A 26,899-nucleotide genomic window follows, 5' to 3' on the forward strand; every position below is an offset into this window, starting at 1 on the left:
AAAAAACATTCTTTAAAAAATCCAGGTTTGGTGGTCTGATGGTCCTTGAAAAAACATTCTTTAAAAAATCCACGTTTGGTGGTCTGATGGTCCTTGAAAAAACATTCTTTAAAAAATCCAGGTTTGGTGGTCTGATGGTCCTTGAAAAAACATTCTTTAAAAAATCCAGGTTTGGTGGTCTGATGGTCCTTCAAAAAACATTCTTTAAAAAATCCACGTTTGGTGGTCTGATAGTCCTTAAAAAAATATTCTTTAAAAAATCCACGTTTCTGGTGGTCCTTGAAAAAATATTCTTTAAAAAATCCACGTTTGGTGGTCTGATAGTCCTTAAAAAAATATTCTTTAAAAAATCCACGTTTGGTGGTCTGATAGTCCTTAAAAAAATATTCTTTAAAAAATCCACGTTTGGTGGTCTGATAGTCCTTAAAAAAATATTCTTTAAAAAATCCACGTTTGGTGGTCTGATAGTCCTTAAAAAAATATTTTTAAAAAAATCCTCGTTTCTGGTGGTCCTTGAAAAAATATTCTTTAAAAAATCCACGTTTGGTGGTCTGATAGTCCTTAAAAAAATATTCTTTAAAAAATCCACGTTTGGTGGTCTGATAGTCCTTAAAAAAATATTCTTTAAAAAATCCACGTTTGGTGGTCTGATAGTCCTTAAAAAAATATTCTTTAAAAAATCCACGTTTGGTGGTCTGATAGTCCTTAAAAAAATATTCTTTAAAAAATCCACGTTTCTGGTGGTCCTTGAAAAAATATTCTTTAAAAAATCCACGTTTGGTGGTCTGATAGTCCTTAAAAAAAATATTCTTTAAAAAATCCACGTTTGGTGGTCTGATAGTCCTTAAAAAAAATATTCTTTAAAAAATCCACGTTTGGTGGTCTGATAGTCCTTAAAAAAATATTCTTTAAAAAATCCACGTTTGGTGGTCTGATAGTCCTTAAAAAATATTCTTTAAAAAATCCACGTTTGGTGGTCTGATAGTCCTTAAAAAAATATTTTTTAAAAAATCCACGTTTGGTGGTCTGATAGTCCTTAAAAAAATATTCTTTAAAAAATCCACGTTTGGTGGTCTGATAGTCCTTAAAAAAATATTCTTTAAAAAATCCACGTTTGGTGGTCTGATAGTCCTTAAAAAAATATTCTTTAAAAAATCCACGTTTGGTGGTCTGATAGTCCTTAAAAAAATATTCTTTAAAAAATCCACGTTTGGTGGTCTGATAGTCCTTAAAAAAATATTCTTTAAAAAATCCACGTTTGGTGGTCTGATAGTCCTTAAAAAAATATTCTTTAAAAAATCCACGTTTCTGGTGGTCCTTGAAAAAATATTCTTTAAAAAATCCACGTTTCTGGTGGTCCTTGAAAAAATATTCTTTAAAAAATCCACGTTTGGTGGTCTGATAGTCCTTAAAAAAATATTCTTTAAAAAATCCACATTTGGTGGTCTGATAGTCCTTAAAAAAATATTCTTTAAAAAATCCACGTTTGGTGGTCTGATAGTCCTAAAAAAAATATTCTTTAAAAAATCCACGTTTGGTGGTCTGATGGTCCTTAAAAAAATATTCTTTAAAAAATCCACGTTTGGTGGTCTGAAAGTCCTTAAAAAAATATTCTTTAAAAAATCCACGTTTCTGGTGGTCCTTGAAAAAATATTCTTTAAAAAATCCATGTTTGGTGGTCTGATAGTCCTTAAAAAAATACTCTATAAAAAATCCACGTTTGGTGGTCTGCTGGTCCTTAAAAAAATATTCTTTAAAAAATCCACGTTTGGTGGTCTGCTGGTCCTTAAAAAAATATTCTTTAAAAAATCCACGTTTCTGGTGGTCCTTGAAAAAATACTCTTTAAAAATCCACGTTTGGTGGTCTGATGGTCCTTGAAAAAATATTCTTTAAAAAATCCACGTTTGGTGGTCTGCTGGTCCTTGAAAAAATATTCTTTAAAAAATCCACGTTTGGTGGTCTGATGGTCCTTGAAAAAATATTCTTTAAAAAATCCACGTTTGGTGGTCTGATGGTCCTTGAAAAAATATTCTTTGAAAAATCCACGTTTGGTGGTCTGATGGTCCTTGAAAAAATATTCTTTAAAAAATCCACGTTTGGTGGTCAGATGATCCTTGAAAAAATATTTTTTAAAAAATCTACGTTTGGTGGTCTGTTGGTCCTTGAAAAAATATTCTATAAAAAATCCACGTTTGGTGGTCTGATGGTCCTTGAAAAAATATTCTATAAAAAATCCACGTTTGGTGGTCTGATGGTCCTTGAAAAAATATTTTTTAAAAAATCCACGTTTGGTGGTCTGATGGCCCTTTTCAAAAATATTCTTTACAAAATCCACGTTTGGTGGTCTGATGGTCCTTGAAAAAATATTCTTTACAAAATCCACGTTTGGTGGTCTGATGGTCCTTGAAAAAATATTCTTTAAAAAATCCACGTTTGGTGGTCTGATGGTCCTTGAAAAAATATTCTTTAAAAAATCCACGTTTGGTGGTCTGATGGTCCTTGAAAAAAATTCTTTAAAAAATCCACGTTTGGTGGTCTGATGGTCCTTCAAAAAATATTCTTTAAAAAAATCCACGTTTGGTGGTCTGATGGTCCGTGAAAAAATATTCTTTAAAAAATCCACGTTTGGTGGTCTGATGGTCCTTGAAAAAATATTCTTTAAAAAATCCACTTTTGGTGGTGTGATGGTCCTTGAAAAAATATTCTTTAAAAAAATCCACGTTTCTGTTGGTCCTTGAAAAAATATTCTTTAAAAAATCGACGTTTCTGTTGGTCCTTGAAAAACTAATTCTAAAAAAATCCTTTTTTACTACTCTCTTAGTCCTTGAAAAAAGCTCCTAAAAATTAACGATTACGGTTTTCGTTTAAATCTACTAGTTTTTCCTCCTTTATTCCAAAACACTGTTCTCTCAAGCGTAACAGTTGTAACCTACCAACCGGTTAGTATTGGCAACAAAATTAAATGAATGGGTTGTTTTTCACCAAAGAACTGGGAAGGTGAATAGTAGATGTACTTTCGTGTGAAATGGCGGGCGAAAGAGGAGTTGCAGGATATTTTTTCGGTTAGTGGGTAACAACAAGAATTTCGTAGAAGAAAAAAAGCGAGTCCTCCGACAGCTAAAAGAAATTCATTCATTCATTCGACAGTTGCAGTCGCCCCCCTGTCATCTACCCCAGCTTTTGGTGCAGATGAATGTGGCTGGTGCATGACTGCCTGGCGGTGCTTGTACTCCAGCTTCTGGGCATCATGATGTTCTACTACGTGCTGTAACGAACCTCTTTTTTTTGGAGTATCCCTCTACAACTAATAATAGTTGATATACAAGCAAGCTTGGAAAGAAGATCACGCACACCAGCAACAAGAAAGCCAACAACAAAAACACCAAGAAAAACAAAATGACAAAAAAGCAAAGACAAGAAGCAGAGCAGAGCAGAGTAGAGCTGGGAGAAAAAACTGAAAACAATTATTGTCAGAGTTAACAAATAATGTTGCGAGGAATAGTACAAGTATTATTGTCTGTCTGTCTGCCAGTTACATTTCTGTCCAACTGCCTGTGTTTGTCTGTCGGTATGTCCTCCCATCCAGCATCATGCCCTGCAGAACTTAATCCGTATGACAAATATTTTAAAACTCTGGAAATAAATTTCATTTGATATTAACATTTCTTTGGCTGTCTGTCCCCGTCGCACAATGGCAGCCAAACTATGGCGGCGATAACTGCAACACGACTGGCTATTGTCCCTCTGTTCTATTCTGTGTTTTTTTTTGCTCACCAACTGCATTGTGCAACCACTGGAGAGGGGGCGGGAGACACAGGGAACCGATGCTCTTTGTCCATATTTGAAAAGCCTCAATAAAATACAGCTTTATTTTCAATCAAATACTTGTGTGATAAATATGAACGAAATGAAAAATCAGACCGAGGGTAATCCAATGATATTGGATGATATTAAAGATGCAAGGAGAGAGAGATCGAGAGTGGGATGCTGGAATGCTTTTTTCGCTCACCATACCTCAAGTGACCAGTTTTATGAAGAAAGTTTTATTCATTTCAGGCAGGTGGGTAAATAATCAAAACTGGGGGGGCGAAATGCAATGGAAAAATAACATAAATTAGAAAATAAAAATTTTGCAATACAAAAGAAAGGACAATAACAATTGGAGATGATAAAATATAACTGCTGCTCTATTCTAATTCAAGAATTTGGAAACATTCCAAAATTGGAATGAAATGACGAAATAATTTGTCTACAAAAATAATCAGATTGCAACGCTTGATATCAATACAAATTAAGACTTCAATAAAACAATTGCTCTCCCCCGGGTTCTACGATAGAGGACAGTGGATATACACTCGCCTACAAATGTCCTGCAACGGACTTTGTTCAAAAAAACCTAGAAAAGAATAGAAACTAAAACTGATAATCCGATGAGGCAAATGTTGGCCGTATCATATGAGGCATTACGGTGTTTAAGTTTTGGACCAAATCGGAAAGAGATCGTGCTTACCAGTCCGCCAGACTGACAGGCAGTTTTAGATCGATTCGAAATGTCCTGAAAAAAATACGTCCAAGGGATATGGTGTCGAACTCCTAGAATGGGCCTTATCAGGATTCGTCACAAAACCTAAAACTTTGTTCAAAAATATTAACCCTCAAGCGAGTCAAAAATGGGATCTTTTAATGTAGATTTTTTGGGAATATTTTTGAATGGGTTTGTGGAGATACAAACCTGGTTTTGATGGAAAATTTTCCCAGAACTATCAACGGAGATTTTTTTTTAAAAAAATATTTCTGCACGGACTTCATGAATAATCAAGCGATTAATAGGTTTCAAGGCCTTTCTGAGCGTAGATTTTTGAGGAATATTTTTCATGGACTCTGAACAAGAAAAATAGTAGATTATTGTGGATTTTTATACCCTCAGCCATATGGCTACAGAGGGTATATATCATTTGATACTGTCAAAACGTGCCTAGTCGAAATAACGGTTTTAGACCCTAGGTCTCTTTGGACCAAATCCATTTCAGAACATTTGGAGTCGATCTAGCGATGTCCGTCCGTCCGTCTGTCTGTCTGGCTGGTGCGCACGATAACTCTCGAAGGGAGTATCCGATTTGGTCCAAATTTGGTACATCGTAATATTTTTGTCAAACTTAGATCGAGTTCGGAGATGGGCAATATCGGTCCACTCCTTCTGTTACCTCCCCCACAAAAGTTCGAAATTATCAAAAAATATATTTCTTGGACAGAAAAAGAAAGGATAATCCGATTTTGCTTCAACTTTGCAAATCCTAATATTTGCGTCAGTTCTAGTTTTGGTGCGAAAACATCTTTCAATATCGGTCAACTCCATCAAGTATCTCCCCCACAAAGGGTCAACATTTTGAATAATTACAACTCTTATAAAATGTGATTTAAGAGTCCAATTGTCTTCAAATTTCATACATCCCAATAATTTTATTAGTCCAAGGTCTGGTGCAAAAACGGAATGTATCGGTCCACTCCTTCTGGCACCTCCCCCACAAAAGGTCGAAATTTTAAAAAAATATTTTTTGCACAAAAAGAGAAACGATAATCCGATTTTGCTCGAACTTTGGAAATCCTCATATTTTCATCAGTGCTAAATCATGTGCGAAAATGGACAATATCGGTCCACTCCATCAGGGACCTCCTCCACAAAGGGTCAAAATTTTGAATAATTACAACTCTTATAAAATGTGATGTAAGAGTCCGATTGTCTTCAAATTTCACATATCCCAATATTTTTATTAACACAAGGTCTGGTGTTAAGAGGCAATGCATCGGTCCACTTCTAAGAGGCAATGCATCGGTCCACTCCCCCACAAAAGGTCAACATTATATTTTTTGTACAGAAAGAGAATAGATTAGCCGATTTTGCTCTAACTTGCAAATCCTAATATTTGTGTCAGTGCTAGGTCGGGTGCGAAAATGGACAGTATCGGTCCACTCCATCAAGTACCTCCCCCACAAAGGGTCAACATTTTGAATAATTATAACTCTTAAATAATGTGATGTAAGGATCCGAACGTCTTCAAATTTCACACATTTCAATATTTTTATAGACCCAAGATCTGGTATTAACATGAGATGTATCGGACCACTCCTTCTGGTACCTCCCCCACAATGTGTCGAAATTTTGAATACCCATGAAGCTCATAAAACGCCAAATTAACATCAGATTCCATTTAGACTTGGCACATATCAATGTTTCTATCAACACATGATCTGTTATAAAGGTGGTATAGATTGAACCATTTCTTCTCCCCAATACATAGGTTTCAAGATTTTGAAAATCAAAACACTCAAATAAAGCGAAATAAATATCCAACTCTCTTCAAATTTCACACACAAATATTTTTGCTAACACAAGATCTGTTGTGAAGTTGATATATATCTGCCAACCCCTTCTGGGGTCACAATTTTCAATAATTATATCTGTAATAACTTTCGAAACAATTAAGCAATACTTTACTATTTGCTATTCTCAAATATTTCCCTCAATAAGAAGCCTGATATGAATATGAAATTTATTGGTATTTATGATTTCGCATAAAATTGGGCATAAATATCCTTTTTTGTAATTTTGTCGAATATTTCGCTCAATATGTTTGTATCAGATGGAGTATAAAAATGGAATATTTTGGTAGACTCTATCTAAATCTCGCACATTTTAACACTTTCCAAAAATTATTACATATCTCATATAAAGTGAAGGAGTGAGTCGATATAATCCATACTAGGAACGTCGGAATATTTATATCCTATTTTTTGGTGCGATACGAAGTGGACAATATTGGCCCATTCCTTCGGAACATGCTCCATAGGAGGTCAAACGTTTGAATAATTGTAAAACTAGTCAAATTATATTTAAACAAGTAAGCAAAGGCTACAGTCGATGGGACCGACCGTTGAATACCCTACAACACTATAATAAACCATACAGTTTATATAGGCGAGATACTCAAAAGAACTCCACAAGATATTGTGACAAATAATAAAAGAAAACCATCATGTTTCGTTCTCTAATTTTCGGATAATAGCAACTTAAACGAATTTGCTCATTTCCAATTTATTGGTAGATGTCGCTGGAATGGACATTTTCGTATTTAGTCTACAAAAGTTGGCAAACTATTGCACACATTGAATATTTTTGGATGCCCATCCGAAACTGCTTGGCCTTTGCAATGTGTGGTAACCCCCGACCTGCTGGCAATTTGGCAGTTTTTTGGTCCATTTCAACCCCTAAATATATAGCGATCATCTCCAAAAAGAGTAGGCTTCTATTCTGACCCTCATCTTATCTCCATGCAAAATTTCGTAAAGATCGGCCCATAAATGCGATCTGTATATGATATCCTGATATCCTAACTACTTAGTTTTGTTAGCTGTAGAAATATTACCAGATGTTTAATTCAAAATGAAAATATGCCAAAAATATGACAAAACTGAAAAAATATGAGAAAATTTTACAAAATCATTATTTTCATCATTAGAGAGATATTTTTATGCGACTTTTTTAGACGTTTTTTCTTTCCTGCCAAGAGGCCATTCTGAATTAATAAGAACTGTCGAATCAGTTCAGCCGTTCTCGACATATAAGAGATCTTTCAAGCATATCTTCTTTGATAGACATATATATCGCACATATTTCGCTATATATCCGATTTGTTGGATGTTAACATCAATGTAAAGGTCAGAAGTAACCTTGTCATGGCTTCGTGATTTCGCCGGGATTTAAAATATTCGCGGTTTAATGAAAAATTTTGAATTTTTTCAACACAAAAGACATGGTATATTTTACCCGCTAAATATTATCCGATGACCACCCAAATTGGTAGGCTTCTTCCCCGCCCTAAACTCTAGCTACATGCGAAATTCCGCCGATTGGTCTATAATTGCGACCTGTATAGCTACTGCAAAATTCGACATTTTTTCAGTATTTGGTCCATTTCAACCCCTAAATATTATGCGATCATCTCCAAAAGAAATAGGGTACTATTCTGACCCTAGCCCCACCTCCATTTTAAATTTCGTGAAGATCGGACCATAATTGCGACCTGTAGAGTGATTACAAATTAACATGGACAGACGGACAGACGGACAGACGGACAGACGGACGGACGGACATACATAGCTAGATCGACTCAGCTCGGCGAGCTAGGAAGATCCATATATACTTTCCTATATGGGAAACCAATATTTCGAGGTGTTACATAAATTCTGGCCCAATCAAACTTATAATACCCCCAACACATAGTGTTGTAGGGTATAATAATCGAACACAGGCTGAGGGTATATATCTGTCGACAATACCGACTGATACTTTTTAACTTGTTTTTCAATATTTGTCGAATGGAATATTGCGATATGTTAAGCCCACGAGCCATTTTTCGGCCACTTTTTCTTTACTTTTCGAACTATTTCTGCTGATGTTGCTGTTTTCTTCCGTCCACTTCCTTGGGCTATGCTACCAGTATCACGGTAACGAGCGATGGCACGAGACACAAAGGGTTATCCACATTTAAATGCTGGAGTGCTCTCAAGATAGAAACTTCCAGCCAATTATAAAGAAATCACGCTTGATTTTTTTTTTTTTTTTTTTTTTTGGAAAATTCTCTCCAAAATGCTTTTGTACGCTTGTAAACAATATAATGAGCTGTCACTAGAATAATTTTAACAGCTGTCGGACGAGTGGCTTAGAAATGACGGCAGTCTGAAGTTGGTTGCACTTTTTTTATCTCACCCGGTTTTATTCTCTTAATTCACTTGAACTAGGACTTTAAATGTTTTTAATATATATGAATTAGGCTTTTGACGGTTTTTAGGACCTATAGTTTAGGACCTATAGTGATTATTTATAAGGAGTTTCATACCATACCATACAGGTTCAAAAATACTTCTTTGCTACAGGTTCAAAAATACCTCGCTTCTAGTCTTCCAGCAAAATATTTTAAAAAATATTCAAAAAAAATTCAATATTATGGCTTCTTAAATCACCTTTACAGCTCTGATAATGCTTCAGAAAGAACTTTTAAAGGACAGCCCGTTTCTTGGTCTAAATGTTTTTAAACAATTTTTTTAATTAAGAAAAATCCACCCCATTACCTCTGATAATTTTTCTAAATAGTTCTCAAATAAAATGTTTTTTCAAACTCAAAATTAGAAATATAATTTCGATCTAACAGTCTTTAAAAAATATTCTTAGAAAATTCATTATTGTTCGCTAACATTCCCCGCAAGACATTCTTGATTTATTCATGAATTCTTTCCTGCACTTGGGTGTCTTTAAGTGTCAAAAAATTGAAATGTGTGTTTCCACTTTGAAATGAATTTCGTTCGTCGTAAAAGTGTTTAAGAAAATCCCAGCCAGACATATGATTTCCGTTTTGCTCTGATGTCTGAATGTGTTTGGTGTGGTGTGTCTGTTCCTGTTGCTTCTCCTCAAAACATGATGATACTGTTGGTGTTCGCTGTCGTTGCGAAAAACCCCCCAAAAACCCCATTCACAGCAAATTAAAATGTAATTAATTTTTAATTTTTCGTTCTAGAAACTATTACATTATGGCTGAGTGCTGCGATAAATGATGAAAGTCGTTTTCGTTGCCGGCAAAGTTCTGTATGCAAACATCCTGCCCACTACTGCTGCTGTTGCTGTACTGTGTGGTGGTAAGCACTTCCAATCAACATCAACGTTGCGAGGGAGACGACGACGACGAGAAGGAGGAGGAGGAGGATCGGGGAGCGGGGAATACACGCACACACTTTGGATTTCCGTTTTTGCCAAACGACCAGCCAACCAACACCGTTTCCATTAAAAAAAGGTTTGGACTACTTCTCCTGGACCACCACCACCATCGCCATCGCCATCCATCCATACTCCTTGCAGTTGCAATCGTTCGAATAAACAATGAAATTTTATGCCACATGTCAATATAAATGTGGTGCTGACAACAATTTACAACCGAGTGCAACAACAACTGCAACAACAACCACGCACAACTGCGGCGGCAATCTTCACAATTGTCATTTGGGCCATGAGATAATGGCCACTGGTGACAGTGGTGACCAGCCAGCGGACAATACAACGACAAACTCACCCTCATCCCTGTATAGTAGTAGTTGCCCCCAATTGACGCAGTATCGTAGCTTGCCCCGAAACCTCTATAGTGCAATTAGGAAACCATTGGCGTTGTGCGGCAACGACGGCCACAGTTCACAAGAGCATCAGCAGCAACAGCAGCTGCATCACCAGTCACTGCTTTGTGGTGGCGATAGCCATACTCTACGCACCAGCTCGGAACAGGAACTAAGAAGATCATCGACATTCGACCGAAATCATCGGCGACAATTGACCAATAAACGGCTCATCCTGTGCAACAAATGTGCAGTGTGACGAAGGTATAATCTCAGTTGTGAACATCCTCCAGCCGCAGCCTCATCCGAAGCAGTAACAGATATTCCACCTCTACTGCCACCCAAGAAATTTGCCAATCCCGATTTGCCGGCAACGAAGAAGGCAAAGCCGAACGCCGCCACAGATCACATTCAGACGGTGTCCATTGCCACGGCAGCAGCGGTCCAGACGCAACGGGTCCTCTGCGAAAATTGTCGCTTCAATGATCAGCCGGTGGTCTGGTGGGTATCGTGTCCTCGTCTAGCCCACCAGCAACAAGGTTCCACACAAAGTCTCAAGGAGTATACCAACACCACGGCCCAATTCCTAGCAATGCAACAGCAAAATGCCAATGTAAATGTAAATCACAACAACAATAATAATAACAACAACAACAACACTAATATCAGCAACAACAAAAACAACGAAATGAGAGGCCACAACAATTTAAATGCACTCCGACCTGAAGGTAATATCCCGGCCACAATGTTGCCCAAACCAGCCCTCAAATCCTCAACGACAGGTGGTGTCAACGTTACGTCGGGCGCCATTCAAAATCCCCCACAATCTGCCATCATTGGCAATCAATCGTATTCCAAAGCCACCAATACCACAGCCGCCACTGCCACCGCCGCATCAGTTAATACCAATGCCACAACCATTGCCAGTACAGCGACACCATCACCACCGCCACCACCAGTTTTAAGGCCGCATCATCATCGCTCAATAACAGGATTGTCAGGATTAGACCTTTATGATAATTATGCTGCGGGTGGTTCCACACATGTTCCGGGCTCAAACTATGGTTCGGCATGTAGACGGCATATCAAACAGCAACAGCTACAACAGCAGCAGCCTCCGCCATCACTACATCCCCAGCCGTATCACACACATTCGCATCCGCATCAACAACATCTGCATCCCAGTCATCAGCAGCTCCAGCAGCAGCAACAACAACAACAATACTCTACATGTTGTAGTTCCTATAATATAGACCATAAAATGCAGACACCCTCCTGCATGTGTGGCAAATTGTATCATCAACAGGTTGCATCTAGGGCGCCCAGGGAAACACTGGCGCCACCAACAACGCATCATCATGTTGGCATGCATGCCGGCTCATCGTCGGCAGCAGCTGCTGCAGCCAATGCCAATCGGGGATGTAGTCACAGCATGTATTATGGTGAGTGTAACTAAATATTTTTCAGAAGCTTTTTATTTATGTGATGAAATTATTCCCTCCAGCTCCCGACAGCTGTGTCCATCAATTTGAAGATCAAGATTCAGGTTTTCCCGGTCTCCGAGATCAGGAATTTTATCTACTACATCGTAATATACCAGCTTTAAGGCGTACGGGAGTGGACACCACTGGCATACGTCAACATTTCTATCCGGACGGTGGTTGGGGTTGGATCATCTGTGGCATGTCCTTTTTGATACATATCCTGACGACGGGCCTGCAATTATCCTATGGCTTGACTTTGTTCTATGCCGTGCATCACATACGAAATGCCAGTGGGAATGGTAAGTTTTCTATTAAATTTTTTTCTATTAAAAGCTGTACAAGGCCTTAGCCAAAGAAGACCAATTCAAGATCTTCATGTCATCGTAAGGTCTTTTTTGGCTACAAAAGAACTTTAACCCGACTTTTATAAAGAAGAGCCTTAAAATACATTCTATTAACACGAAAGCTCTTAAAGTTCCTTTATGTATGGAAAAGCTTTTGAGGGTATATCTAAACTGTCTTTGTGAGCTTTTAAAGTCCTTCTTTGAACAGAAGAGCTTTTAACAGTCCATGCAAAAAAGATGCATTGAGGAGCCTTTTTAATTCCCATATGTATAAGAAAGCTCTTTTAAGCTGTACTAAGCATAGAGTTGTTAAAAACGGTGTATCCCTAGAACAACTCCTGAAAGTATGCCGCTCAGAGCTTTTGACGCGATTTTCCTCATATTAACACATAACAAAACTTTTCAAAACGTTCCTTTCAGAGTAAATGCTATTCATACAACAGCTTAAAAATGTATTGGCAAAAACAGAAGCTATTATTGATCTTACAGGAGCTTTTAGAAATTGGATATTTACATATATGAGATTGTAACGGTATTGTAGACGAGGTATACGTAGACGAGCTTTTGAAGCTATTCTATGCATAGAAAGGCTTTAAGGAGCCTCTATTAACTTACGAGGCGTTTTATTCCTAGCAGAACTCATACAAAAGCTTCTAAAGATCTCCTATTTACAAAGAACAATTTGAAGATCATTTGGAATGTCTTCTATCCATAGAAAAGCTTTTAAAGCTCATTTGTGCTTAGAAATGGTTTTAAGAACCTTTTATTAAAATTAGACATTTTTTAGATATTATTCCTAGAATGATTCGATATTATTCTCACAGGGGAACACTTGATGGTCTTCTATGCATAGCAGAGTTTTTGAAGACCTTGTTACTATATAAGAGCTTTCTAGTGCGTGTATAGAAAATCTGTCGAACAAAGATCTTTAATAAGCTATATGTAGAAGAGCTTTTATCGGCTTGTTCTCAAAATAGTATTAAAAGGTCTTCTATGCACAGAAGAACTTTTGAAGGCATAGGTCTATCCATTTAAAAGTTTTTTAATGACTTCTACTCATAGAAGAGATTTTTCAATATTTATTTTTATAAATGAGCTTTTGAAATTCATACATCGTTAGAAGAATTTTTAAAGCTCTTCTGGCCATAGAAGATTTGCTAAAGAGGCTTTTGTATTCACAAAAGTCATTGCGAAGATCTTTTGTCCATTCAAGAGCTTTTGGATGGCTTCCATTCCCAAAATAAATATTTAAATATAATTGTGTAAGAAAAGCTTTTGAAGCTTGTCTCTGACTGAAAATGTTTAAATGGTAGAACTTATGTCGCAGAAAAGCTATTATGAAGTTCTTCTATCCAAAGAAAAGGAAGTCGTATTTTTACAGTAGTGCTTCTGTAGTCTGAAGTTCCCCGATTTATGAAAAGCTTCCAAAGATCTTTTATCCTTAGTAGAGCTTCTGATGGTCTTCTATACATGAAAAGTATTCAAAGGCTGTTATGAAGTTTTTCCATCTACATATTTACAGAAGATCTTTTGACATCTTATACCAATGAAGGATTTGTAGTTCCTCAATTCATAAAATGTTTCCGGAGATCGTTTATTCTTAGAATGGCTTATGGTGGTCTTCTATACATTAAAAGTTTCGGAAGCCTTTCTGTGAATAGAAAATCAGTTTTCTAAAGCTCCCAAACAATTGTTATCCCCGGTAGAGCTTCAAAGGGTCGTCTATCAAAAGTAAAGTATCTGAGAGCTTTCCGTCCAAAGAGAAGCTTCTTAAAGTCCTCTATCCCTAGAAAGGGTTTTCGAAAGGTTCGGTGCATAGAAGAAATATATAGATGAGTATTTATAGGTACTCTATACATATCAGAGCTTTTAAATGGACTGGTATCCATTGAAATGTTTAAATGATAATTTGTCTGTAGAAGGATTTCTGAAGATTCTCTCTCTATAAAAATGGTTTGACACCTTGTCTCTACCCATTGAAGGGCCTGTGAAGGTATTTTATATACAGAATATCTTCTTAAAACCATTTATCCATACAGGATTTTTTAAGGGTTCATCAGAGATCTTCTGAAGTATTTTCTCTATGAATGAACTTTGAATAAGTCTGCCATTCGTAGTAGTTGTTTAAAAGTCGGCTATTTATAAATGAGCTTTTTATGTCTGTAGAAAAGCTTCTTATGGCCTTTTAACAGTAGAAGAGATTCTAAGGGTTTTTTCAAAAGAGTTTCTAAATTAGTTTGTCCCTGGAAGAGACCTATAAACTATCATTCACAGAAAAGCCTTAAAAGGTCGTTCATTCGTAAATGAGCTTTCAACAGTATTATATTTATTGAAGAGCTTTTAAAACCGTCGTAACGCTTGATGAGTGGTATTCTGCCATTTGAAGAGCTTTTAAAGTTTTCTATCCAAGAAAAAGCTATTTAAGGACTTTTTTCAAAACACCAACATTTAAAGATATTCTCTGCCTAAAAAAGCCTTGAAGAGCTTTAAAACGTTTTCCATCATTAAAAGATATTTAAAAAAATAGAAGAAATGTAAAAGCTTTTCATGTAATGTAACAGCTAACGAAGCACGCTGCAAAAATTGGTATAATATAAGATGAGTCTGGTATCTTTTAAAGTTCTTCTGTCAATAAAATCGATATTAAAGCTCCCCACCGATAGGCAGGTTTTTTATCCATAGAAATAATAGAATCGCTATTAAAGCGATTCCATAGAAGAACTGTTAAAGCTTTTCGTGTAAAGTAGGAGAGCACTCCTCCTCATGGACGAGCTGCAATTTTTAGTTTTACAATGCCCTCGAAGGGTCTTATGACCATAGAAGATTAATGGTAGAACTCTTTAAGGCCTGCTATCTTCTAAAGATCTTCAAAAGTTCTTCTATTAATTGAATCGATGTTAAAGCTTTCCTCTCGATAAAGCAATTGTTTTAGCTTTTGACTATCCTCTCGTGGTAGAGAAACTTATCCCTGGATAAAAGTTTTATTGAAACTGTTTTCGTAAAAGGGGATCTGTTTAAGCTCTTTTTATACCCTACACCTCAAGATGGTCAGGGTATTATTTCTTTGTGAATTTGTTTGTAACAGGCAAATGGAAACGAGATAGATCCATAGTTTCTTTATGCATGTTCGTCCGTCTGCCCATATATTTTTGTGAACCCAATGCAGGTTGCATTTATAATCCGATTGAAATTAAATTTTCAAAACAATATTTGTATGGCCCAAGGACATAGGGTTCGTCCTTGAAATTGGTGAGAATCGGTTCAAATTTAGATTTAGCTCCCATATATATTTTCAACCAATTTCGGGTTAATTGTGCACCAAATGGCTAATATCAGCTCAAATAGACTGAATTTTCACACATCCGACCAAAATCTAGAAAGTACATCAAATTTGGTGAAAATCGGTTCAGATATAGCTACAGCTCCCACATATATGTTTCATGCGATTTGGGATTTTAAGTCTCTCACATACGTACTTTGCAGAACTAGAACTGTATCTGCTCTGAAATAAGTGTTTCAAATTTTGTCAAGATCTGTTCAGATTTGGATATAGCTCCTATACTTATATTGACCGGTTTCATTTTTTTTGTGCCCCAAATGACTAATATCAGCTCAAATGGACAGCATTTTGGCACTTCCAACGGAATTCAGCCTAGAATCAAGTATTTTAAATTTGGTTAAAATCAGTTCAGATATAGCTATAGCTCTCATATATATCTGTTTCATGCGATTTGGTGTTAAAGTCCCTAACATACGTAATGTGTACTCCATAAAAATTATATGTGATACCGGACATCAGCTCGAAAATACCTCTGCCAAATTTTATCGAGATCGGTTCAGATTTTTTTATATCTTTGATATAAACTTTCTTAACCGATTTTTCGGTTATTGTCCACCATATATGCAATTATGAATAATCGGTTAAAAATGTGTATATCAAAGATGTATAAAAATCTGAACCGATCTCGATAAAATTTGGCAATCAGCCCAAATTGTATAGATTTTTTTAAATTGGATCGAATTTTTCCATTTGGTGAATCTCGGTTCGAATTTCACTAAAGTTCAAATAAATACTTTTAAATATAATTCTTATCGAAGTCATACAGCAATGCTTTTTGCTACTAGAGATTCAGGAGCCTCCGTCAAATTTGTTGAAAATCGATTCAGAGTTGGATATAGTTCCCAAATTGTGACTACTCTGAAGCCATGCTACGCATTAAAGTAAGGTTCGTAGTTGGTTTGGTCTATTTCCCACAAATTACCAATATAAACTTTTATTATTACGGAAGCTCTACTAAATACATATACTGGTTTAGGGTATCATATAGTCGACCCCGCCTGACTATTGACCCTTTCTTACAGGTTATCTGTAGGTTAGGCCTCTAAGCTCTTAAATTGTTAAAGGCCGTGTTAAATATTTTAAATCAATACAAGAATATCGAAGAGCTCATAAAAAGTGTTTATGTCCATAGAAGAGCTCTTGAAAGCCTTTTATACCTAGCAGAACTTTTTCTGAAGGCCCACACAGCCAACTTCTGAAGTCCTCCTTCTTAGAAGTATTAACTATAAAACTATTAAAGCATATATTTTTTGTCATCCCTCTTCTAGAATGGCTTGGAGCTTTAAGTTGGTCCATATCCATGCTGGTTGCGCCATTTGTGGAAACGTTGTGTCGACGTAAATCAACACGGCTGCTGGCGGTGGTCGGTGGTCTGGTACTATCGCTTGGCATTCTATTTACCTCATTTGCCACAGAAGTTGACCAAGTAATATTCAGCTATGGTAAGCTAATCGCTGGCGATTAATTTTCACTTACAGTGAGTATCTTTATTCCCTTCCTTTTTCAGGTTTTGTCTTTGGCATTGGCGTGTCCATGGTGCGGGAGACTTCAACCATAATGTTGGGTAATTATTTTAAAAAGCGACGTTTATTTGTGGAAATGGTGGCGATGTCAGGTGAGGGTGTGGGTATAGCTTTATTTTCGGTGCTACTCAAGGAGGGGGTGGGGTAAGTTGTATGGCATTGCTTTTTGGCTAATGGGAAATTTATCAACATAACCGATTTTTGTTTTTCTTTTCGTCTCTGGGAATAATAGAAAAATGGGTTGGCGCAGTGGTTTGCAAATTGTGGCGGCCTTAACCTCGATAAGCTTTTTTGTGGGTCTACTGTACCGGCCGGCCTCATTGTATCATCCCCAGCGCAGAGCCATCCAGCATTTGAAGAATCAAAGGAAAAAGGTATGGGGAGGGGAGGGGATGATTTAATTTACGGAAATTATGGATTTTATTGTTATTCTCTGTTTGCAGCTGCGTGACCATAAAACGAATAATTTGCCGGCGGAACCAAACATCATAAAGAAAATCATACAAGACATATCAAATCTTAAATCGGGTACTGTGAAAATTTTACTACTAACCTCGGCGGTGGCTGCCTTGGGTATTTATACGCCAATGTTTACTATGGTAAGTTTAGGGAGGAAGGGGGAAGAGGCCTTTTTTGTGGATGAAAATAATCTCATTTTTTGTTTAGTCTCTTAATGCCGCCAAGGAAGGCTCAGACGTCCAGGAGCTGGTCCTGCTTCAAACCATGTTGGGCATGTCCACAACTTTGGGGGTGGTCTTGGCCGGGGTCCTGATACGAAGGCCGTTTGTGGTGCAGAATTTTGTCATATCCACACCGATTATATCACAGGTGAGCGCAGCGGAAGCCAGCAGATTTAGAACTCCACTTAATTTTTCTCGAATTTCGGCTTCTGAAAGCCTAACTAAATATTTATTTGTTTCCCTCCCCAGGTCTTCCTGTCCGCCGTCGCCTTGTCCATACTCTTCATGTCCTTTATGATGGGCTACAAAAGCCTTTGCATCCTGTCGGGCATATATGGCGTGGGCTTTGGTGGCTTTCGTTTCTCCCTGAAAATGTTGGTGCTGGAGAAGGTCAAATTGAAATTTTCCAAAACCTGGTCATTTATCCGTGGCATTGAGGCCATTCCCGTGCTGATAAGTGTTCCGCTGACAATTTTCCTCAACGATTATTCGCCGAAATATGGGCGGGCGGGTTATTACATTTGTTCCGCAGCAGCAGCCATTGCCGCCATCATTATTTTCTTCATTGGCTACTCGTCCTATAGTCATCAGAATCCCTCACAACGTTCCCAGGAGAATGGCAGTGTGGTTCCAGCGCCGCGCATGCGCTCCATGTCCACCCAGTATGTGCGCAACAAATATCAGCCTGCCTTTACGGTGGACTATCCGAAAAGCAATGGCTGTGATTATCCGGCCCCAGATCTATTGAATCGTAGCTGTATAAGTCTAAATCAGTTGGGAGAGAGTGCTTCGTGTCTGTGTGGGCCCATGAGAAATATTTGCAACTACCACACCCCGCTGCAGCAGAGGAGACATTGCGGTGGAGGGGGAGGAGCTTTGGGAGGCTTGCCATCCAATCAATTGCAGCATCATCACATGGGCGGAGCTGGAGGTGTGGCAGAGTTGGATGATCATCATCGTTATCCCTATGTCTATGACAATGGAACTGGGAGTTATTTGAGGCGCAGCCTATCCTTTATTCAAAATGCCAATTGTTGTGGTGCCAATCAGTTCCAGCTGCAGTGCCAGGCCAATGTTCAGTGGTCCCATAGGGATTTGAGGTAAATTTTCAAAATTATTTAAAATTCATAAATTTTACTCAATTTCCACCTTTCCCCTGCAGAATGGACTCGGCCCAACCGCTGCTCTGCACCTGCAGTCCCTCGAGCTATTTCCAAAGCTGTAAGAGCCAAAGTGTGCCCGAAGGCCTCTCAACCATGTCGCAGCAGTGTAAATGTAAATCGGTGCAACCCTCCCGTGAATATATCTATGTGCCACGTCATCATCAGCCAGCCCTAATGCCGGCATCTCATCTGCAACAACAGCCGCAACAGCAATCTACCAACCACAATTGTTCCTGTCACAATCTCAAACAATTAGTCCAAAGTTCCGGTAATTCGAATTTACTTAGTAGCAACAAACCCTTTAAAGAGCCCTCCGCAGGCCTCCACTCTGCGGCATCCACAATGCCCAAGTGTAAATTGAAACGTTCACAATCGCTGTCGAGACCAATGACCTATGTGGAACAGATGACAACCTCCGTTTAAAGATAAACACACATATTCTTTTTAAGCACCCCAATCCCCACCCTCCTCAAAAAATTGATGACTGTCTACAACCTTTTCTAGTCCTTTTGTATTTTATACTGACAGAAGTATTGTTTCTTCTTTTTTTGTGAAATAACCAACGAAACGCAATCCAGTTTTATAGTCACCCACTTGACACTGCTTACACAACTGCATACAATGTAATGTCACTTTGAAGCGCGCACAAAAAACCCTTCTCCTCCACAATGACACATGACTTAATACACACACAAATACGAAACCCAAACTTATCTCAACTGCAAACACTTGTCAGCTCCACCACTTTGTCACCCAATCTCTATTGATATACACCCACACACACTTGCAGACACATATACACACACTCTCTCTTTTATCCAGATCAGAACACTTCAATATCTCACTTCAACACTTTGACACTGAAAATTCTTTACTTTACTATTGAGTAATCATAGTTGGCGGGCACACAGTGATTGTAGGAGGAGAGAATCGATTTTTGACAAAATGACTTAAGTCACAATAATCAAAAATTGGCCGATTTTCCAATAGGTGTATACTAGAGATACATAGTAAAGAGAAAAAATCTACGTATAGCCTTTTTATACCCTACACCACACTCTGGTCAGGGTATTATGTCTTGGTGCGTTTGTTTGTAACATGGAGAAGGAAACAAGATAGACCCATAGTTCCTTTTGATGATCTGAATAGAATCACATTCGTACTCGATTTATGCAAGTCCGTGAAATTGGAGATAATCGGATTAGATTTGAATAAAGCTCCCATGGCACACTCAACCATAACGACATTATTCGGGAAAAGATATCAAACACAGTTCAGAAAACCCTCTGCCAAATTTTATCAAGATCGGTATTTGTATATAGCTTCCATATATGTTTATCCGATTTCAGGTTCGGTGGACTCCAAATGGTTAATATCAGCCCAAAAAGGAGTGGATGTCCCACACCTTTCTGACTAGTTACTTTTGACTTCAATAAAAAAAATCGACATTTCGGTTTATCGTTTATTTTTTTCTATTATCCCAAAACATTTTTTATGTAATAAATTTGAATAAATGCGATTTCGATTTGAGGTCCCTAAATGTGTGATTTGTTGTGTTATACACAAACCTAGACTTTTATAGACAATTCTCTTGCAAAGTCATCGGTGCCCTGTACGAATTTCAAATATTTAATTTTAAGCAATTTCTTCGAAAAATCTGAAGAAAATCTTAAAAATAAAATCTTCCAAATATTGGGGGAATTTTACTCAAAAATCTTACTAAAATCGTTAAAAATATCGAATATCTGGAGGTACCGTTTTATGGAAAATATTTGAAAACATTGAAAATGTCCCTGAAATCATCAAAATACCGGATGTTTGGCTCTGTGGAAAGTTTAAGAGGACTGGCAGACAAATCGAATACGAATTTACGCTGACCAACCATATATACCCTCCATAGGACATACAATATGTTCAACTGGTCCGAAATTTTTATACCCTCCATCATGGAAAAACTTGATTTGACCAAACCTCAAAGTTACTAAAATTTGAAAGTTGAATATTATTTTGTAAGAGGAGTAATTAACCCTCTAAGAACCAAAATATCAAATTAAAGCTGACATGGTTTCAAATCGGGGCCAAAAACCTTCAAAATATCGAATATCAGGAAGTAATTCAGTAGAGGGAGTTTTACATGATTCTCGCCTTAACGGCTTAAGCCATGATGCACCATAGCATGGGGTCGCGTCGATCAGCGCCTTTTTAGATTTACCCAGAGTTTTCTTAGAGAATGGGAGCACTCCATAGAGTTCTAGGTATATTTCGCAGGTACCAATTCGAAGATCAGAAATATGGGTTTAACTTTCCTCTTGATAAGGGGTTGAAGACTATCTTGCCTCTCCATAAACAGGCAAGATCAACCGATCTAGTGGCTGTTGACACCAGCGGCACAAAAAGAGTCTCCGGTCAGAGTTTGTAGACGAAACTACTACCAGTTTTTGATTCGTAAAAAACGGGACCGGTCACCGAAGCATATGAGATACTCTCTCTAGGTTCCTGTGATATTCATACTGAGGCCACGTACAGTACATGCAACTAGTCCAACTACACGCTTCTGTGAGAGAAAAGTATCTCTTCACTCAAATATCCTCAAAACCAAAATGGGGTTAGTCGTGACGAGTGTAACATCTGGCTTTTAGAGTTGAAAGACCAAATTAAACCTTTAGTTGTTTTTGCGGTAGAGGAAGAACAACGTAAGACATTGCCTTGCAACTGGCCAGTATAATGCTTCAAGGCAGCATTCGATTTTGTCCGAACATTAGAAATATTTCTGTCAAACTTGGGTCATTTGTGAATATGGCAAATATTAGCCCATTCCCTTTGACAACTTCCACAAAATTTCATATAATTACTCTAAATTAAAAATAATGTTTTAATTTTCCTCATTTACAATTTTCAACATCCTTTCAAATACCTCCCCCACGAAAGGTAAAAATTTTGAATATCCGAGAAGATTATATAATGCGAAATTAACATCCGATTCCAGTCAGATTTGGCATATATCAATATTTCTATAAACTAGATCCGTTAAAAAACGGTAGAGATCGGACCATTCCATAGGTACCTCCCCCACAAAGGATCAATGTTTTGAATAACCAAAACGTTTATAAAATCCGAAATAAACATCAGGTTCTCTTCATATTTCACATTTCTTATTACTTTTACTAACACAAGATAGGGTGTGAAGATGAGGTATCTCGGTCCACTGTTTTTCGCACCTCCCCCACAAAGGTTCAAAATTTTGAATAACCATGAAGCTCATAAAATGCGGAAATACAATCCGATTCCGTTCAGACTTATCAACACAAGATGTGTTGTAAGGATGGTAGAGATGGGACCATTTCTTCTGATACCTCCCGCACATAGGGCCCAAGGTTAAAAAAAAAACGCTCAAAGAAAGTAAAATAAGCATCTAACTCTCTTTAAATTTCACACATACGAACATTTTTCTAACACTAGATCTTCGAACCCCTTCTGGTACCTCACCCACAAAGGGTAACAATTGTCAATACTTTTATCTGCCATAACTTGCGAAACAAGTCAGCGATTTTTTTCAACTTGCCATATTTCTCTTAACCTGAGAATTTATGATTACGCATACAATTGGTTATAAATGCTGGATTTTCTTGTAATTTTGCCCATACCAACTTTTATACGTATTAGATAAAATATGAAAATGGAACTTCACGTTCGACTAAAAAAAAATGATCACATACCCCATATGAAGTGAAGGAAATAACCAATATAGTCCAAACCAGGCACGTCGTTGCAACGTTTTTTTTAATATTTCGATCGGCTCTATCATTTGCTGAATAAGAACTACACTAACTATATATCAAAAACGAATTAATTGCTGGTTTTGGAAATAAAAATCGTTAATTTTTATTATTATTTTTATACCCTCCACCATAGTATGCGGGGTATATTAAGTTTGTCAATCCGTTTGTAACACCTCGAAATATACACTTTAGACCCCACAAAGTATATATATTCTTGATCAGCATAAGATTTTAGCTCGATTTAGCAATGTCCGTCCGTCTGTCCGTCTGTAGAAATCACTCTAGCTTCCGAACGAATTAAAGTAGATTGATAAAATTTTACTCAAATGTATATTATGTCTGCAGGACTTTTGGCATAGCCCCCATACATCGGTACCTCCCGGTATTCGATATTTTATTTTTATGATTTTAGATACATTATTCGCCGGCATTCTTTCAAATTTGGTATTTGAAGTTCGTAATGAATACTAAGGCCTATGACAGAAAATTGTCTGTGCACGTTCACGTCTTCGTATGCCCCCATATAACGATACCTCCTAATGTTCGGTATTTTGATGATTTTAGCGTCATTATTCACCGGAATTGTTTCAAATTTCGTATTTAGAGTTCGTAATGGCAACTACAGTCTGTGACAGAAAATTGTCTGTGCAGGTCCAGGTCTTCGTATAGGCCCCGTACATCAGTACCTCCCTATATTAGATATTTTGACGAGTTTAGGTACAATATCCACCGAAATTGTTTGAGATGTCGTATTTGAAGTTCGTAATGGATGCTACAGCCTGTGACAAAAAATTGTCTATGCTGGTCCAGGTCTTCGCACAGCTCCGATATAACGGTACCTCCCTATATACGATATTTTGATGATTTTGATTTTAGCTACATTATTCACGGTTTATTACAAGTTTCGAATTTGAATATGGTAATGGCTTATGACTAACAATGCCTATGTAGGTCCACGTCGTATAGACCCCAACATAACGGCTATATTCTATATTTTTAAAATTTTAACATAATTTTTTAAGGATTTTTTTTTTTGAAAATTTCCAAATTCGTTCCAAATGGTGGAGGGTATTCAAAGTTCGGCCCGGTCGAACTTACTGCTTTTTAACTTGTTTATTAATTAAGATTTACAATCACTGTGCGCCAGGCCGCACAATTAAGAAGGACACTATAACACCACATTTACACACACTTAACTGCCTATATATATCCTAAATACACTGAGTGTAAAACGTCTATGGCTACACAATACTAAGCCATTTCAATATTTTAATTCTTTTCACTTTATGGAAAGAAGTCATAGGTTTTTGTATAGGTTTCACATAATGTTCCCACCAGTATTTTATGTTTTTCATTTCCGAGGTCGCGAATTTTTAAAAAAAAATATTTACAATTCATTGTCCAACATTTATTGTTCTTCAAATCATTTTTTGTATTCCACAAATAAAATTTTATTTATTTATTAATTTTTAAAATTTCTCCCAAAATTTATTGTTCTTCAAATAATTTTTCGTATTCCACAAAAAAAAAAAAAAAAAAAAAAAAAAACATTTATTTATTATTTTTTAAATTTTCTTTTATACTTCATAATTTTCTGATCTCATCTCTCTTTTGACATTTAAATTTAACAAAAAAAAATTTTTTCTACCCATACATGTTTTTTATAACTATCAATTTAAAAAAAAAGAAGTTATTTTATTTTTTTTTATTTATTTTAAAGATTTTGGACAAGGTCGAATACAAAAGCAAACTTACCTTAAAGTTCTCTGCTGTCCTTAGACTTTTTATGCCCAGTGTATTTGTTTTTCCTAAGCCTTAGCCCATAAAACTAAAAATTGAATAAAAAAAAGGAAGAAAGAATAAAAATTTATACATTTAATGACATTTGTCCAGGTTTTTAAATCCACCGATTACAAAAACAAATAATAACAACATAAATAAACAAATAACAATTAAAAAAAATTAAATTAGAAAAATTAAAAACAGATCTTTATAAACAAATTTATGTGCTATAATGCAAAGGTAACTTTGCACAAATATTGACTCAATCTCTATTGTTTATTTTAGTTTTAATTTTTATGTTATAGGTACAAAATAAAATTCACACAAAATATAAGAACAACAAATTATATATGTATAGAGTATTTATACTACAAAAATTTAGAGTATCTTCGATTTAGAAGATTTAGACAACAACAGCCAGAAGAACAACCAACAAAATTGAATTTTTCTCAATGTTTATGGAATCCAAGAAAATCATCTTTAATATTTAAAAAATAAAAAAATTAAATTAAATAAAAAATATGAATATTAAATTAAATAAATAACAAACACATATAGACAACAATAACTTTATTTTAGTGAAATTATTTTAAAGGATTTTAATCAAAAACTTTATATGAAAACAAAAATTATATAAAAATTATTACAAAACAAGTTAGTTATTCAAAATTAATTGTTGTGGTAAAGAAAGCCTTAAGAAGACAAAAAAAAAAAACAGACAAATTTAAAGAAGAAGAAGAAAAAGAAGAAAGAAAACAAAAATAATCACAAATTGAAACCTAATGAAAAAATAAAGTGAAATTATTATGGAAATTCTCTCACAAACCTACAAACTTTTTAAATAGAAATGAAACTAAAAACCAAATAAAACAAAAAAAAATTAAAAACAAGAAACGTCAAGGCTGGAAAATCCTGATTCTACAGGGTGAGATGAAAAAACGTTGCAACAAAGTCATTTTTAAAATTTTTTTTAAATTTTTCTTCAATTTTTTATACCCTACAACACTATGTGTTGGGGGTATTATAAGTTTGATTGGGCCAGAATTTATGTAACACCTCGAAATATTGGTTTCCCATATAGGAAAGTATATATGGATCTTCCTAGCTCGCCGAGCTGAGTCGATCTAGCTATGTATGTCCGTCCGTCCGTCTGTCCGTCTGTCCGTCTGTCCGTCTGTCCGTCTGTCCATGTTAATTTGTAATCACTCTACAGGTCGCAATTATGGTCCGATCTTCACGAAATTTAAAATGAAGGTGGGGTTAGGGTCAGAATAGAACCCTATTTCTTTTGGAGATGATCGCCAAATGTTTAGGGGTTGAAATGGACCAAATACTGAAAAAAATTCGGATTTTGTAGTAGCTGTACAGGTCGCAATTATAGACCAATCGACGCGGAATTTCGCATGTAGCTAGAGTTTAGGCCGGGGAAGAAGCCTGCCAATTTAGAAGGTCATTTGATATTATTTAGCGGGTAAAATAGACTATATCTTTTTTCTTGAAAAAATTGAACTTTTGCCATTAAACCGCGAATATTTTAAATCCCGGCGAAATCACAAAGCCATGACAAGGTTACTTCTGATCTTTACATTGATGTTAACATCCAACAAAACGGATATATAGCAAAATATGTGCGATATATATGTTTATCAAAGAAGATATGCTTGAAAAATCTCTTATATGTCGAGAACGGCTGATCTGATTTCGACAGTTCTCATTAATTCAGAATGGCCTCTTGGCAGGAAAGAAAAAACGTCTAAAAAAATCGCATAAAAATATCTCTCTAAAGATGAAAATATGGATTTTGTAAAATTTTCTCATAATTTTTCAATTTTGTCATATTTTTGGCATATTTTCATTTTGAATTAAACATTTGGTAATATTTCTACAGCTAACAAAACTGAGTAGTTAGGATATCAGGATATCATATACAGATCGCATTTATGGCCCGATCCTTACGAAATTTTGCATGGCGATAAGATGAGGGTCAGAATAGAAGCCTACTCTTTTTGGAGATGATCGTCATATATTTAGGGGTTGAAATGGACCAAAAAACTGCAAAATTGTCTGCAGGTCGTAATTATCGCCCGATCCTCACGCACATTTGAATGGGAGTTACCGGACATTACAAAAGCCAAGCAGTTTTGGATGGCCATCCAAAAATATTCAATGTGTGAAGTAGTTTGCCAACTTTTGTAGACAAAATACGAAAATGTCCATTCCAGTGACTTTTTGGATAATTCACATATACAGGAAAGTCGCACTTCTGACTATTTCGTTAACGCTGATTTCGTTGAAGAATATAGTCAAATGGCTGTATCTCATATAGATTTCAGTCAAAAACCAATAATAAATTTTAATCTTTTGCCACTTCTGAGAGATTATAGGTCTTTGGGAAATATTGGTTCCAGATCTAGGAAGACCAATTAATTACCAATAAATTGGAAATGAGCAAATTAGTTAAAGTTGCTATTATTCCAAAATTAGAGAACGAAACCTGATGGCTTTCTTTTATTATTTGTCACAATATCTTGCGGAATACTTTCAAGTATCTGGCCTACATAAACTGTATCGTTTATTATAGTGTTGTAGGGTATTCAACGGTCGGCCCCGCTCGACTGTAGCCTTTGCTTACTTGTTTTTTAATA

At 36.4% G+C, this 26,899-nt stretch overlaps 1 protein-coding gene across 1 annotated transcript in view; it reads left to right on the forward strand.

The window, feature by feature from the left end:
• LOC101898375 (uncharacterized) overlaps positions 1-23,946 on the forward strand; it is a 137,432-nt gene extending 113,486 nt beyond the window's left edge. Inside the window, exons 2-10 of the mRNA XM_059121135.1 lie at positions 9,574-11,601; positions 11,664-11,942; positions 16,596-16,769; positions 16,835-16,994; positions 17,083-17,224; positions 17,294-17,449; positions 17,517-17,678; positions 17,780-18,630; positions 18,693-23,946. Of these exons, the coding sequence (XP_058977118.1) occupies positions 10,752-11,601; positions 11,664-11,942; positions 16,596-16,769; positions 16,835-16,994; positions 17,083-17,224; positions 17,294-17,449; positions 17,517-17,678; positions 17,780-18,630; positions 18,693-19,116 (3,198 nt within the window). The 5' untranslated portion in view covers positions 9,574-10,751 and the 3' untranslated portion in view covers positions 19,117-23,946. The remainder of the gene's footprint in view (positions 1-9,573; positions 11,602-11,663; positions 11,943-16,595; positions 16,770-16,834; positions 16,995-17,082; positions 17,225-17,293; positions 17,450-17,516; positions 17,679-17,779; positions 18,631-18,692) is intronic.
• The last annotated feature ends 2,953 nt before the right edge of the window (positions 23,947-26,899 follow it).

This window comes from Musca domestica, unplaced genomic scaffold (assembly GCF_030504385.1).
Source record: "Musca domestica strain aabys unplaced genomic scaffold, Musca_domestica.polishedcontigs.V.1.1 19, whole genome shotgun sequence".
NCBI classification, from domain to species: domain Eukaryota; kingdom Metazoa; phylum Arthropoda; class Insecta; order Diptera; family Muscidae; genus Musca; species Musca domestica.